Source organism: Myxine glutinosa, chromosome 3, assembly GCF_964187855.1.
Source record: "Myxine glutinosa chromosome 3, kmMyxGlut1.1, whole genome shotgun sequence".
NCBI classification, from domain to species: domain Eukaryota; kingdom Metazoa; phylum Chordata; class Myxini; order Myxiniformes; family Myxinidae; genus Myxine; species Myxine glutinosa.
In genome coordinates this window covers 61,518,032-61,532,833 of record NC_136263.1, presented here as the reverse complement: position 1 = coordinate 61,532,833, position 14,802 = coordinate 61,518,032, and the positions used below count along the sequence as shown (strand labels likewise).

Here is a 14,802-nt window from a genome sequence, read left to right as displayed (position 1 = left end):
TTTCTTTTTTTTTCAAACTATTAGACTCGTTTTCCATCCTTTTAGGCACCATGAAAGCAGCAAATGCAGTTTATTCAATTTACCAGTGGAAGCCACCATGTCTTGTAATTGACGTCCCCTGATTGGATGCAAATTGCTCGTGCTTCCACTCGCAACCAATCAAGGACCCCAATTACAAGCCATGACTGACTACTGCCACAACAATTAATAGGAAATTCAACGAGAAGAAAAATACATGAAATGTCATAGCCCCCATGGTTTTAGCAATTTTGCTGTACGGAGTTGAAGGCCGTCAGTCAGCCATATTTGGTCGGATTAAAAACAAAATCTGCATGTGTGTACTCATATATTGCCTTTGTGCCAAGTTTGAACAAAATCGGTCCACGCATGGCCAAGAAATGGTTGGGGACGTGTTTAAGTAACAAAATGGCCACCAGTCGGCCATCTTGGATCTGGTCTCGAAAAAAAAAATGACATGCATATGTACGCCGTAATTCATTTTCTGTTTGCCAAGTTTTAACAAGATCAGTAAATGCATAGCCGAGAAATGATTGACGACGTGTTCAACATCCGGTTGTTTGTTTTTTTTACAACAAAAATGGCCGCCAGTCGGCCATATTTGATTACATCGAGAAACAAAATGATGTGCATATGTATACCATCTTGTGTTGTTTTTGTGCCTAGTACGAACATGCACACATGGACAGACGGACGAGACCCAATCCAAAAGCCCCCGTTTCTGACTAATACGGGGGCCAATAAGTCGCTTTCAATTCTTACGATGTGGGTATGCACTGCAACCTTTCCAGGACTTTGTTTTCCTCTTCTTCTTTTTTTTTGAAGCACTGCTTTGCTCCACAAGCTTGCATAACTTGCATCCTTTTAACAGTCTTCACATACCTGACCACATGATGATCTAATTGGTTGAGGTTGTAAGAGGAGAAAACAGAGCGGTGCCTTTTTTATTGCAACTAAAAATTATGCAATTCCACATATTCTGTCACGTGAAGGGCAATGAGTAAGAACTACCCCTTTGTGGTATTTGAGGAAACTGTTTTGTGCATAATGCCATTCTACGCATGTATTATATATTTATTTCAACTTGTGATTGATGTCATATAGCAAGTTATTTGGCATCATTGAATCCCATGTTGTTAGGGTTAGGGTAGGGGGAAGGGAGGGGGAGGGTAGGGGGAGGGGGGAAAGGGAGGGGAGAAGGGGAGGGGAAGGGGAGGGCCAGTCAACAATGACGTTGCAGTTCTCATGGTCGGAGAGCAGCACAACAATCGCGACATCGTCCTGCATCTTCGCAACAGCACGAAGTGGATTTTGGAGACTCACCGATCCTGTGACGCCCTCCAGTACCGGCGTTGCCGGGCGGGGGAAGGGAGACCCGTACATTACACACATTACAACATTACACAAACACAAACTGTTTTATGTTCAATGGTCTGGCGGCGGGAATGGAACATCACGTGATCGCTCTGAGCGAATCAGCACGCTGCTCTGCCACCGCTCAGATTCCGTGTATAATATTCCTCGCTGAAATGCGCTGAGGTAAATATGAATAAAAAATATGGATCTCGTCAAATATTTTTAGGTCGGCCATGTCCTTCCCAGGCTCAATGGCCATGTCTGTGCCAAATATCAAGTACGTGAGCCTCTCCGTTTAGGAGTCTATCGGTAACATTACACACACACAAACTGTGTTTTATATATATAGATTTAATATTTCCCACGAGTGCAGCGCACCCCCAGGAGCTACAGGGTCAGCATGGGCCCATAATTGCTGTACGCAGGCTCTGCAGAAGGTCGTATGGTCTGGGGAGTGTTCAGGCAGATTAAGATGGCATGAAATAATGAGGGTAGTCAACTCACTATCTGCCCATGCCACAACCAACGCCCCAGGCAGCGTAGTGCAACCACTAGATTAGACGATTCCACATGGGATTGGAATTTGAACCTGTAATCGCCATATGACGATGCAGAAGCTCAGTCACTTCATCCTGCAAATCCACAAGGAGAAGGCTTTGCGCACAGCAAGATGTCTGCTCATCTCGACTCTAACACTCACCTCTAAGCTGTCTAGCCTGGGTTAGAACCCCGACACAGCTACAAAATGCCATCCTGGTGATTCATAAATGTGTGTGCCGTCCCTCAGATGGGCATGAAACTGGGTATCCTGTCCGCCGACATTGTTTGGAGGATGTTAAAGATCCCACCATGTCCTTCACAAAGAGTAGAGGAGCTATCTCCGACGCCATGACTCACCGACCGGGATTGTGGTCTAATAGTTGCTTCAGCAGCACCATTGCTCTGCATAGGACATTGTACATGATGATGATGATGAAAACCACCTCGGTGAGGCCTTCAAGTGCAGTCATGATTCATTATTAATAAGTGTTTTTGGCAAATAAAATCCTGCATGCTGACAAGCACAGATTAGAACATCCATAATGAATAACTTGATTTGACATTTCCTGAGCATGTCTGTGCTGCATGTCATCGTCACGTCATTGGTAAGAAATTGCATCAACTTGGCCAATGAACACCGGTCGTATGTGATGTACCTGTTGGCCCTTGAGCGAAGTGTGAATGAGTGCTTAGCCCAACAGCAACAGGTATGCAAATGTGAGGATAAAAGGAAAGCAGAATTAGTCAGGCATCTTACTATAATTCACCAAATGTCCGTCCGTCCGTTCCCAGGTACCACAAAAACGGCTAAACCGATCGCAACGAAATTTTGGCTGGGTAATCCTGGGACCCCCTGGAGTAAAATAGGCTATATTGTTTTTCAATTTTTTTCCAATTTTCCAGTTTTTCCAAACACGATGGAATGTTATTTACCGATATGAACAGTGTTGTGGCTTTTATTGAAATTCTACAAATACTGTTTAGATTTTGATGATTTGCGTGTGATATGATTTAACAATTTTAACGGATGTGTATATAAATCGTTTAAAATAAAAAAGCCTTCAATTTCTGATATTTTGCCTTTTCATTTGGGCCTCCCAATTGAAGCCCCGCCCATAGGGCGGGTACCGTTGCTAATATCTATAAAGAGGATGCAGTTTTGCTGGTCCAGAGACTTGCTGTGGCACGTGGACTCCCAGAAAAAACTCTTACAGAAAAATTGTACCCATGGTCTTCATTAAGCCAACCCCCTTACTTGCTGGTTTCAGTATTTCCTCCCTTTGCTGCTCGTCATTCCATTGCCAGTTGTGCCCAATTATTGCCCCGCTACCCCACTAGTTTAACCACGCTCTTCCATGAGGCTCACTCTTGGAGAAAGCGCAAAATAAAAAAACTCTGAAATGGATAGGGAGGGGGGTGGGGGGGGGGGGTTGGTGTTCACACTGTGTCTACAGCTCCAAACAACTGTGCTGGAGTGTGAAGTGCAGGATCGATCACAAAGCACACCACGCACACCTTGCATGTGGTCCTTTGCCCCAGTACAAATACAACTCCTGATCGGAGGCTCCATGCTGATTCATCGCTCCTCCCGACTTTGAGGCCTTGAGGTGCGAGCTTTGAATCTTGATCGGCTCCTAGTGTATGTTGTGATGAACATCGCCATTGTGCCCTTTGACCCGGCATGACAAGCTTATTACTCAGACTTTCAAGCACCGTCATGGTTGTTCCGACGACCACACACAGAGAGGGAGTTTCAACCTAACGAGTCTCAGTTCCTCTGGTTTACATGATTTATAGTTTCCATTTCATGTTCAAACAGGAACACACTCCAGTGCTTAAACACTAGTTTCACGCGTCGTTATCTGTCTCGTTTTTCTCATGGTCAGTTTGTTATATGCCGACATGCTGTGCTTATGGTTAACACCGATCGATCAGAGGAGTTTACATTGTATTAGACATGTAATCGGGGATCAAAGGCAGTCGAGAGCCCTGGAGCAATGTGATGTCAGAAAAAACATGAAAAAGTCAAATACAGAAAGCAGAATATCATGCAAGATACATTCAGCTTCCCATGTGTCCTAACATCAAGCAGAATCTCCCAACCAAGTACCTGAAGGCCCACCTGCACATACACTGTGAGAAGATGGAGCTGCAGAGAAAAAAGGAAGTTTAAAGTGCCAATAAGGGAAGAACTCCAGTTCTGAACTCAAGTAAATAAGTTCTGTCACTCAAGCTTTTGGGTCTCACTATCGGCCATGATCTTTCCTGGGAAAACCACATTTCCAAGCTGGCCTCCAAAGCCAGTCGCCGACTGGGCATCCTCCGTCGTGCGTCCTCCGTCTCTGTGTTCTTTTCTACCCCTGCTAATTTCACCCCAAATCCACTTTTTTGAAATACCAACTTCTTTCCTGGAAGTCCTTGGTGTCCTTGTGTTTTATACTTCTCCCACTCCCCTCCCCCCTTCCCACGCCTCCTCCCCCCAAGCCATCTCCCTCCCACACATCTCCTGATGTCCCTGCTCTCAAATGTTGTGCTTGTGTGCTTCCCCTTCTCTCCCCATCTTGTCTACCGCTCCCCTTTTGATATACTTTGTTTGTCTATTTGATTTGTTTGTGTGATAAATGTTAGTTCTTTCACGAGCCTCGATTCTGTATACAAAAAAAGAGGAAAAAAAAGATTTAAATTGACGAGCTCGGGTCAATTGGATTAAAATTGATCATTTTTCAGATGAAAATTGATATTAGACGTTTGACCTTGAGTTGAACTTTTACCTTTTGACCTCAAATATAGTTTGTTTCCCAATTCAGTGAGGTACTATGCAATTGCTATTTAATTTTCAAATCAATCGGATGAAAATTTATGATTTTGGAAGTTAGACCATGAGTTGACCTTTTGATCTCAAAAATTGTTGGTTTCCCTATTTAGTGACTCGATATGCAAATGCTGTTCAATTTTGAAGTCAATCGATGAAAAATGACAATTTATAGAAATCTGACCAAGATGACCTTTGACCTCAAAATCAATAGGCTTCTTCCTTATGTCAAACTCTATCATCTGATGAAGTTTCGTGAAGATCGGTTTAAAATTGTGACCTTTAGGTGATTGACAGACAGACAAACAGAATAACGCACAAGACAAACCAATATACTTGAAAAATCTTTGATTTTGCAAGTAATAAAACAAAACAAATTAATTTTTTCCAAACATTCTTCTCCATTCACAACTTACACATGGCATTTCTTTCATTCATAACACCCAACCTTGTCTCGATCTTTAAAATCATTATTTTTTTTTTAAATTGAAGTGTATACTTAAATTTTGAAGTATATATTAATTGAAGAAGAAGTATATACTGCGCAGGGTAACGCATTCTATGAACTCTCTAGTTAATACGATGACAATCAACAGGAACATTTATTGGGCAATCATATCTCATGCCTACAACCTTCTGAATCACCCTTGCATAATCCAAGTTAGGCAATAGGCGGTTGTTCTCAAACCAAGAGATTATTCACCATAACGAGCAGAATGATGCAGACCCAGCACCCAATAACAATGCGGGAAACAGCGGCTGGTTGAAGGTCGCTTTGAAGGTGTGCAAGAGTCCAGTGTCGGCCCCGTAGCACACCAACTCACCTGCCTCATAGTCCAAGCACAATCCCAGCCTAGTTTGACTCGCCATGAAGTTCAGCAACTCCCTCTTTCCATTGTGCCAAGCAGCAAATTTTCCATCCCACTTCCTTATACACCACGACACAGGATTACCTCCCAGTGAGCATTCGGTGCCATATCCTTTCCGAGAGATGGAATCATACACCACACCAATCTCGCAACGATTTGTCTGCCTCATATCTACCTCCCAGTAATGGCGGCCTGAGGAAAAGCTTTCTGTTGCCAGCACTTGGGTATAAAAGTCAAACCTGAGGGGATGGTCAATGTGCGGCTGCACAGAACTAGTCTTCGTTGCCATTTTGAAATCTTTGGACAGCAAGAGATTTGGGTGAGCGGAATTGCAGTCCAAGGTGGGCGTACGTCCATCTGGTGGACAGAGCAAGAACACATCCTTTGATCCAATTTCAACCTACTGGCCACCAATTTTCTACCGACCACAATAACTAGGTTAACCATCAAAATCAGATGACCAGTAACAACTGACTAGCATAATGTTCAACTATTCTACAAAGAAATGTTCCAAACTAGCAATGTATTAGAAATGATTCGGAAAAATTACACGAAGATGTCACCAATACAGGAACAGTTGTATACACGATAAGTAATCTCTACCACTCCCTCACCCACACCCTCCAATCTTTACTTACAGAGATGCCTTAAGCTGCTCGGTGACAAGCCAGTGATCCCTGGCACACTTGCCTTCCCGTCCTTGATGAGTGGCAGAGCTAGGGAAAAAAAAAAACACAGAAAAGATGGAATTTCAAGCTTTCCTTTACAATGTATTGATATTATGTTTATGGGGGTAGGTGAAAGGATACCGTAAGGAAGGTGGTATTGCATAATCGTAACATGGACCATGGATGAGTAGGAGAAACCTTGATGTACTTCGGGAGACTGCAACTTAAGATTGTTTATGTGTACACCACACGGGGGAAAAGGGTTGTGGGGGGGGGGGGGGTGGTGTGCTGATTAATTAGGGATTAAGATTAGTTTTCCCCAGTATGTGATTTTCCCTCTAATTTTCCCTTTGCGTTTTGCTGAAAAGGCCGGCCATGAAAACCTCCATTAAACCACAACAACCGTGCACTGCAAGCAAGGCAGGTTCCCGGACACCAAGCCCCACCTTAATGGGCCTCATAGGCAGGCCCCGCCCAGTAGAGGCGGATAAATCAGTGGGCGGTTAAGAAAGGCTGTGAGGCCACGCCCCGAAGTTCATGATTGGCCGAAAGGATCATGGAGTGATTCGGAAAGAGCTTTGCCATTGGCTGTTGTGACGTCAGCTGAGAAGCTTGGAGAGAAAAGAGAAGCTTGGAGAAGCAGGAGCAGTTTTTGAGAGGATCCCAATAGTTCTGAGGTGAAGGAGGAGCATTGCGTGACAACTGAGGAGATTTGAAAAGTGGACAAGACGCTGGCCATTGTGACAAAGAGGAAGAGCGCGTCCCCCTGGGTCCTGGATGAACAAGAAGCTCGCCATACATTTTTGGGAAAAGCGAGAGGGCGTCTTCACAACTCACCTCACGTTCGTGGTGCCGTCGAGCGCAATGCCGTGGCCATTTTGTGCTGGGTTCCCACCGGAGGGACATCGAGCTCTGGGCCTCATCCCCAGCTGCCAACCTCGCAGAGGAACTCTTGAGGCCAGAGCTAAGTGCCGGCACTGAAAAGGGATTTTATTGTCCCCCGTCGCACCGCGGAGCGAAAGGGGGACTATGGTTTTCCCCTCCGTCCGTGTGTGCGTCCGTCCGTCCGTCCATCCATGCATGTGCGGACGTGCGTAAGCGAAGGACCGAATTCTAATTTGGTGTGTGGGTGCAACCCACGTCAAAATCCAAGATGGCCGCCGCCATGTACGTCTGACGCCATGTATGTCTGAAACTTGTGAGCGGAACATCTTGAAAAATAAGCGAAGTACCAATTTCTAATCTGGTGTGTGGGTGTATCTAGGCATAAGGAAGAACGCTATTGAAAATTGGGTCGCCACGTCAAAATCCAAGATGGCCACCGCCATGTAGGTGTCTGAACCTTGTGAGCGAAATATCTTGAAAAATAAACGAACTACTAACTTCTAATCTGGTGTGTGGGTGTATCTATGCATAAGGAAGAACGCTATTTAAAATTGGGTCGCCACGTCAAAATCCAAGATGGCCACCGCCATGTATGTCTGAACCTTGTGAGCGGAATATCTTGAAAAATAAGCGAAGTACCAACTTCTAATCTGGTGTGTGGGTGTATCTCGGCATAAGGAAGAACGCTATTGAAAATTGGGTCGCCACGTCAAAATCCAAGATGGCCACCACCATATACTCGTATATGTCTGAACCTTGTGAGCGAAATATCTTGAAAAATAAACGAACTACTAACTTCTAATCTGGTGTGTGGGTGTATCTACACATAAGGGAGAACGCTATTGAAAATTGGGTTGCCACGTCAAAATCCAAGATGGCCACCTTGCGTCTTCCACTTTGTCAACTCACATCACTTCACCGACGGGGGACCTAGGCGTAACGCTTGTTTTATTTTATCTTTCCCCCGTGTGTCCGCTTTTAAGGACGTGTGTGGAGGTACCTCAGTTAGAAGTTAAGTTTTACCTCATCTTTCATTTTCATTCTTTGATTTCTTTTTATTAAATCATTATTATTGAATTTTTCTTGTCGTGTTTACTTGTTTTCCTTTACAATGTATTGATATTGTCGCGTTTCTTGTGATTAAAATCTTCCAAGGAAACGGATTTCCGAACGAGCTGTTACTCCAAGGTGTTCAATTCAATATGCCGGTATTCGTTACACGCACGGGAAAGGGGGATGACAAACTTACCTGGACGGCCTCCACCCGACGTTTTCACACCTGGATAAATTAACTCAAACCGAGACGGAATTAAAATGTACAAATACAGGTTTAATGAAAGAAATGCCGGTAAAGAAAATGCACGATAAACTAAATTCCTATTTGGAGCGCTCGCACACAGACCCGAATACAGACAAAGGATAAAATAACTGGAAAATAAATAGGTGTGATTTGTGACACTTATCTCCAATCGGCTGGTGTATCTCGTCAGGAATCGTCAAAGATCGTCTGAGGCCTTTGCGGGAAACGCACGTTCATTGGCGCGAACTGCACCTCACTTGCGGCCCGCTCACTCCTGGCTCCGTGTGCGAAGCGAACGGCCTTGGCGGGCAGCTCGCTCTTTCAGCCGCGCTTGTCCGAACGATCTCTGCACGGGAAACCACAGTTCTCGGTCGCAGCTCTTCCTCCTCACGACCGTTCGCAATGAAGCTTCCTTGCACAAGAGCAATAGCGACCGTTCGCTATGGGATCCAGAACAAGAAGAACCAAGAGGACGTCGATGCTGAGAGAGATAAAATGTCGATGCTGAGAGAGAGCTTTTTGGCAACCGTTCACCAACAAAGTCCAGAACCAAGAAGAAGAATGTCCGCCGCTCCAACTATTTTGTACGCGTGGCTCTGACGTCATCCGTGTCTGCTTCACCAATCCCATAGTCCCATCTTACCAGTCTCTGTGCCAATCAAATCCCTGCCCAATCACTGGTCTTCGAGGCATGGCCTCATGAACCTGCCTGTGCCTCTGTGCTCACCAAGTCGGTGTTATCAGCTATAGTGCTTGATGCCTGGTTTCCGGTTGGTTTTTAATTAGTGCGGTTGATGGCCGATTTTTTACTAGATGTCTGTAGTGCGGTGTCATAAGGAACACAGGAAAAGATTACAGAGGCAATTACAAATGGGGAATTAATTACCCATAGGCCCAATCACTGGTCTTCGAGAAAATTAGAATCGGGTGCACCAGCTCAGGTGCAAATGCTTAGAACATCGTTAGAGAAGATCTTGGAGGAACCTGTCTTATTTAAACCTCAGACATTTAGTTTGATTTGCTCTTTGTTGTTGAAGTGTGTGGCGTCACCATGCCTAGATCAAAAGAGCTCTCTGAGGCCTTCAGAAAGAAGGTTATAGATGCCTACGAGTCTGGGAAGGGATTTTAAAATCTCCAAACAATTTGAAATCGATCATTCGACTGTCCGGAAGATCATCTACAAGTGGAGAAGATTCCAAACAACTGCCAACTTGTTCAGGCCAGGCCGCCCCAGCAAGTTCAGCCCGAGAGCAGACCGCAAGATGCTGAAAGAAGTCTCTAAGAACCCCAGAATGTCATCACGGGACCTACAGGTAGCTCTTGCCACTGTTGATGTCAAAGTGCACGAGTCTACCATTAGAAAGAGGCTGCACAAATTTGATCTACATGGGAGGTGGGCCAGGAAGACACCTTCTCTGTCCAGAAAGAACATCAGGGCAAGACTAAAGTTTGCCAATGAACACCGAGGCAAAGACCAGCACTTCTGGAACAATGTGCTCTGGGCAGATGAGTCAAATGTCGAGCTATTTGTCCACAGTACCAGAAGACATGTTTGGCGAAAACCAAAGACAGCATTTGACCACAAAAACCTGATACCAACCAACTGTAAAGCATGGTGGTGGAAATATTATGGTTTGGGGCAGCTTTGCTGTATCGGGGCCTGGGCTGCTCACCATCATAGAATCCACTATGAATTCTTCATTGTACCAGAGGGTGCTTGAGGATAATGTGAGGCCATCTGTCAGAGAAGTTGAAGTTCAACCGAAGGTCGACCTTGCAACATGACAATGACCCTAAACATACCAGTAAATCCATCAAGGAATGGCTGAAAAGAAAAAAATGGAGGGTTCTGAAATGGCCAAGTCAAAGCCCGGATCTAAATCCCATCGAGATGTTGTGGGGGGTTTTGAAACGAGCTGTGCATGCAAGAAACCCCTCAAACATCACACAGCTGAAAGAATTCTGCATGGAGGAGTGGGCAAAAATTTCTCCCAGTCGACGTCAGAGAGTGGTAGACAGTTATAAGAAACGCCTACTTGAGGTTGTTTCTGCCAAAGGAGGCAATACCACCTATTGGAGCCAAGGGTGTACTTACTTTTTCCACATGCAAAATTTGCATTTATGTTTATTTAAATTATACAATGGACGACAAAATGTAAATGTTTCATGATATTTGTTATATTATATCACCTTTATCTATCAATATTGTTGAAATGAAGATCAAATAGCTGTATGTTGAAATATGTTGAAAAAGTCAAAACTTTACATGGGGTGTACTTACTTTTTCACGCGACTGTATATGCACAGCAGGCAGAGGAAGAAAAGGCCATTCATTACAGGTAACAACCACATCATACAAATGTCAATATTGTACTTGGGGAGGGAAATATTTGTTAATAAAGCATTGTTATTAATGTTCACCATTGTACATTGCTAATGTAATGTAAATACTGTGTGTGCATCAATGTTTACTTGCTTTAAACATTCAACCGAAGTAATAAAATTAGAGATTCAATGAAATCCTCTGTTTAATTAAGTTTTTGAACTAAATCAAATGTAAATTACTTACTTTACTACACATCTTGTTAATTATGTAAGTATTTAAGTATATCACTGAATATATTTGACAAATTATATCGTTGTAATCACTGAATAGAATTCCTATCACGCTTTAGCAAGAATCGTCATGGTTTTCTTTTTCTTTGAATTCACAGCAATTCCGGTTTAAAATCGACCCTGCTATAAAGACCTGACCAGCAGATGCCAAACTTGTACAGCAGCAGCAGCTTGTTTTTGTACGATCCATTCACGTGCTGGATCCCAAGAACCTCTTTTGATCTTATCTTTGTGGTGTCTACGGCATTGGAGTTTGCAAATGGATCGAAGCCATAAGTCATTTTCTGAATGTTGCCAAATGATATTTCAGGAAAATGATGCAATATTTTCTGAAATATTGTTGTTGTCCTTCTCTTCCTTTCAGGTTGGGCAAGAACAGTGCTGCGGTGAAGTAGCTTGAATCGAGGGCCTGATCTCGATTACCTTCGGGGTGATTGATTCATTTTGGCAGTGCCAGGACCGGTGTTGTGGACACCTTGCCTGGTGTTCATGCTCATCCACCGATCGAAATCGAAAAATGAAATCCACCTCATTCAGCGGTTTATACATCATGAATACGTCGATGTTATGATTGTCGTTTGACGTGTGATTCTTGAACAGCGGTTGTTTAAAACATTTTCGTCTTCAAGAAGAATTGAGGAAAAAAGGCATTAACCGAACTGTTACCTTTTTATTTCGTTACCTTCAAAGTTAAAATGCTTGGGCATTCCCCCCGCTCACCCGTCCATTTTTCTTGTCCTCCACCATACTGTTCCTTCTTCCCCAATATGGTCGCTCCATTCACGAAGGGTTATTTGTTACAACCTTCTGAAATACGTAGTTTTAAAGCTGTAGTCATTGCAAACAAATTGTACCTTTAACATTTCCTAATAAGAGAACAAAGATTATTCATGAAAAAATCATGTGTGCAAAGAATGATGAGTTTTTGTTTTTACTCGTATAAAAACATTCCAGTGACGCAATGAATGTGACATGTGCAATGGATATATCACCCCAGGTATCCATGAAACATGGTGGGTGGTGAATCTTTTTTTTTTCTCGAATGAAGTTTTTCTTTTTTCCATTGCGGGTGTTGGGCTAGCGGCTAGGGTCCCTGGTGTTGGGCTAGCGGCTAGGGTGCCGGCTTAGGATCCTAGGATCCTGGGTTCGAATCCTGGTCAATCGCTGAATTAACGCCAGGGGGGTTGACTCAGCCTGTCATCCTTCCGAGGTCGGCTAATTGAGTACCAGTTCACTGGTAATTCCCTGTTTGTCGTTAAAGGCGTCAAAAAGGGTTGGCGTCAGGAAGGGCATCCGGCCGTAAAACATTGCTTCAAAAAGGGGACCGAAAAACAACAACAACCACAGTTCCCGAAAAAGGCCAACCCCCGCTTTGCGGGGAAAAATGGCCTCTAAAGGTGGTTTTTTTAAATTTTATTGCGGGTAGTTTTCTATTTGTGGTGTTTGCATTTTGTGAAGAGCTTTACATGAATGAATGAATGAACGAATGATCGAATGATCAATAAATTATGGTGCGCAAGTCGTCACATCGTCACAACAGCAAATGCCGAAGCACCTTTTTGTTTGCACTTTGGGAGTTTCCTTGTTTACAAACGATGCATTTCAATATTCGATAAAGATCATTTTTAAAAGTACTAAACGCCAAGAAGTGCTGATGTTGTGGAGAATTAGCCATGGCAACCTGGAACGTGTTATTAAGCTGAACGACATGCTACAAGTTATTAATTGTAATAAATTAATCTTTATTGATTGCACAATTTAGCTCCACTAGAATGCCTCCACTTTGAAAATGGGAAAAGGAAAAGTAGTGTTTCAGGTTATTGGATGAATGTGCAATTTAACATGAAATAAAAAAAATGTAAAAATAGTTTTGAGTTTTTTAAATTTAATGTTGTACTGAAAAGTGTCGATATATGGGTGAAGGAAGGGTGCTCGATTTATTTATATATACCAGCATGACTCGGCGCGCCCCGCGCGCCTCAACGCACGTCGTTTCAGAGGGGTCGGCATCTTTGACCATTTCGGTGTCTTTTGGGTCTTCGGGGTGCTTTGGGTCTTCAGGGTGTTTTGGGTCTTCGGAGTGTTTTGGGTCTTTGGGTTTTTTGGGTATTCAGGGTCTTTTTGAGCCTCAGGGCCTTGAAGGGTATTTTGGGTCTTCGGGGTCTTTTGGGTATTGGTGATCTGAAGGGTCTTGGGGGAATTAAAGGGTCGTCAAAGGTCTGAGGGGTCTCAGCAGTCTTAACGCAATTAAGAGGGTTAATTTAGAGGGTGGTCATTTTATTTGAAGAAGAAGAAGACGTCGTCGCATGTAAACATACATAGCGAACCATATACGTTTGCTCTATTATAATAAGATATGTATGTATATATAAATATATATATATATATATATATATATATATATATATATATATATATCTATATACATACATATATATATATATATACATACACATATATATATATATATATATATATATATATATATATATATATATATATATATATATATATATATATATATATATATACATACATACATAGATATATATATATTGTTACATATTTATGGGAATGTATGTGAAGTACCATTCAGGTTGCTTATCCGTGTGTATTATATTAAGGGTTGTTGTGATGGGAGGGTCAGGAGCCCTTCGGAACCAGTGGCCGGAAACGGAAGTGGCCGGAAACGGAAGAGGAAAAGACGAGGAGGAAAAGGACGGTGCTTCTTCTTCCTCGCCCCGCGACGACGAGGAGGTGGAATCGACCTTACGCTGCGCGGAAAACGCGCCGTTGCGAAACGTCTGGCGAGAGGAGTTACCTGGGCGGTAAATACCTTTGGACACGTCCAGTCACCGTGAGTTCGTGCACGAAACCAAGCGTCCGGGACAGTTTGCCCCGTCTACAAAGACGCGTACGGGTCCGCACGTTGGGCCTCGCTCGCGTCGGAAGCCGCGCTGGGTTTTGCCCCGTCTACAAAGACGCGTACGGGTCCGCACGTTGGGCCTCGCTCGCGTCGGAAGCCGCGCTGGGTTTTTGCCCATCTACAAGGACGCGTAAGGATCGCACTTGGGGCCTCGCGCACGTTGGACGCCGCGCTGGGTTTGCCCCGTGGCTTGGCAAGGAGGTGCGCTGCAGCCGCGGCCCCAGTCCGAGACGGCACGTTTAGAGCACGTCCGCCCGGGGCTCGTTCAACCGCCCGTGTGCGGAGAGGAGAGACATTGACCACGGAGGGAGTCAGGAGTGGGGCTCACGTGAGGAATGTATAAGATTAAGATGGCCATCTTAGAGTTTGTGTAGATGAGTTCACATGGTTGTAATATTGATTGTGCATTGTTGATGGTTGTTGATTGCTCAGTGAATATATTCTTGATTAGTCCGGATCCTTGGTGTGGGGTTTCTTCTTGACCGGAATTCATATTGATTGCGTTACGAAAGCGTGTAAACCATATATCTTTCTGGCGGGGTCCCTCCCACGGTCCGGGGGTCACCAAGACCAGGTAGTTACCGGGAGGACCACGTAACAGAATTGGGGGCCCGTCCAAATTACGATTTGCGGTTTCGCAATTGGGTCTACGTCCGGGATCTAAAAGTGTATAAAATAATAAATAATAATATTTTTGGTAATTAAAATTTATTAATTAATTATTAATTGGTAATATTTTTTTTTGAGAAATTGGGGAAAGTCTTGGGGTGAAGGTTAACAGGTGTTAACGATAGGCACCATGGCGTTTGTGG

The 14,802-nt window shown here is 43.8% G+C and overlaps 1 protein-coding gene across 2 annotated transcripts in view; it reads right to left on the bottom strand.

Annotated features, from left to right (window-relative positions):
• Positions 1–5,309: 5,309 nt before the first annotated feature.
• LOC137417283 (E3 ubiquitin-protein ligase TRIM21) overlaps positions 5,310–14,802 on the bottom strand; it is a 32,970-nt gene continuing 23,477 nt past the window's right edge. For both annotated transcript variants that reach the window (XM_068103126.2, XM_078774079.1), the window contains 2 exons: positions 6,234–6,311; positions 5,310–5,952 (listed from right to left, as the gene is read on the bottom strand). In XM_068103126.2, coding sequence (XP_067959227.2) covers positions 5,426–5,952; positions 6,234–6,311 — 605 coding nt within the window. In that variant the 3' untranslated portion in view covers positions 5,310–5,425. The remainder of the gene's footprint in view (positions 5,953–6,233; positions 6,312–14,802) is intronic.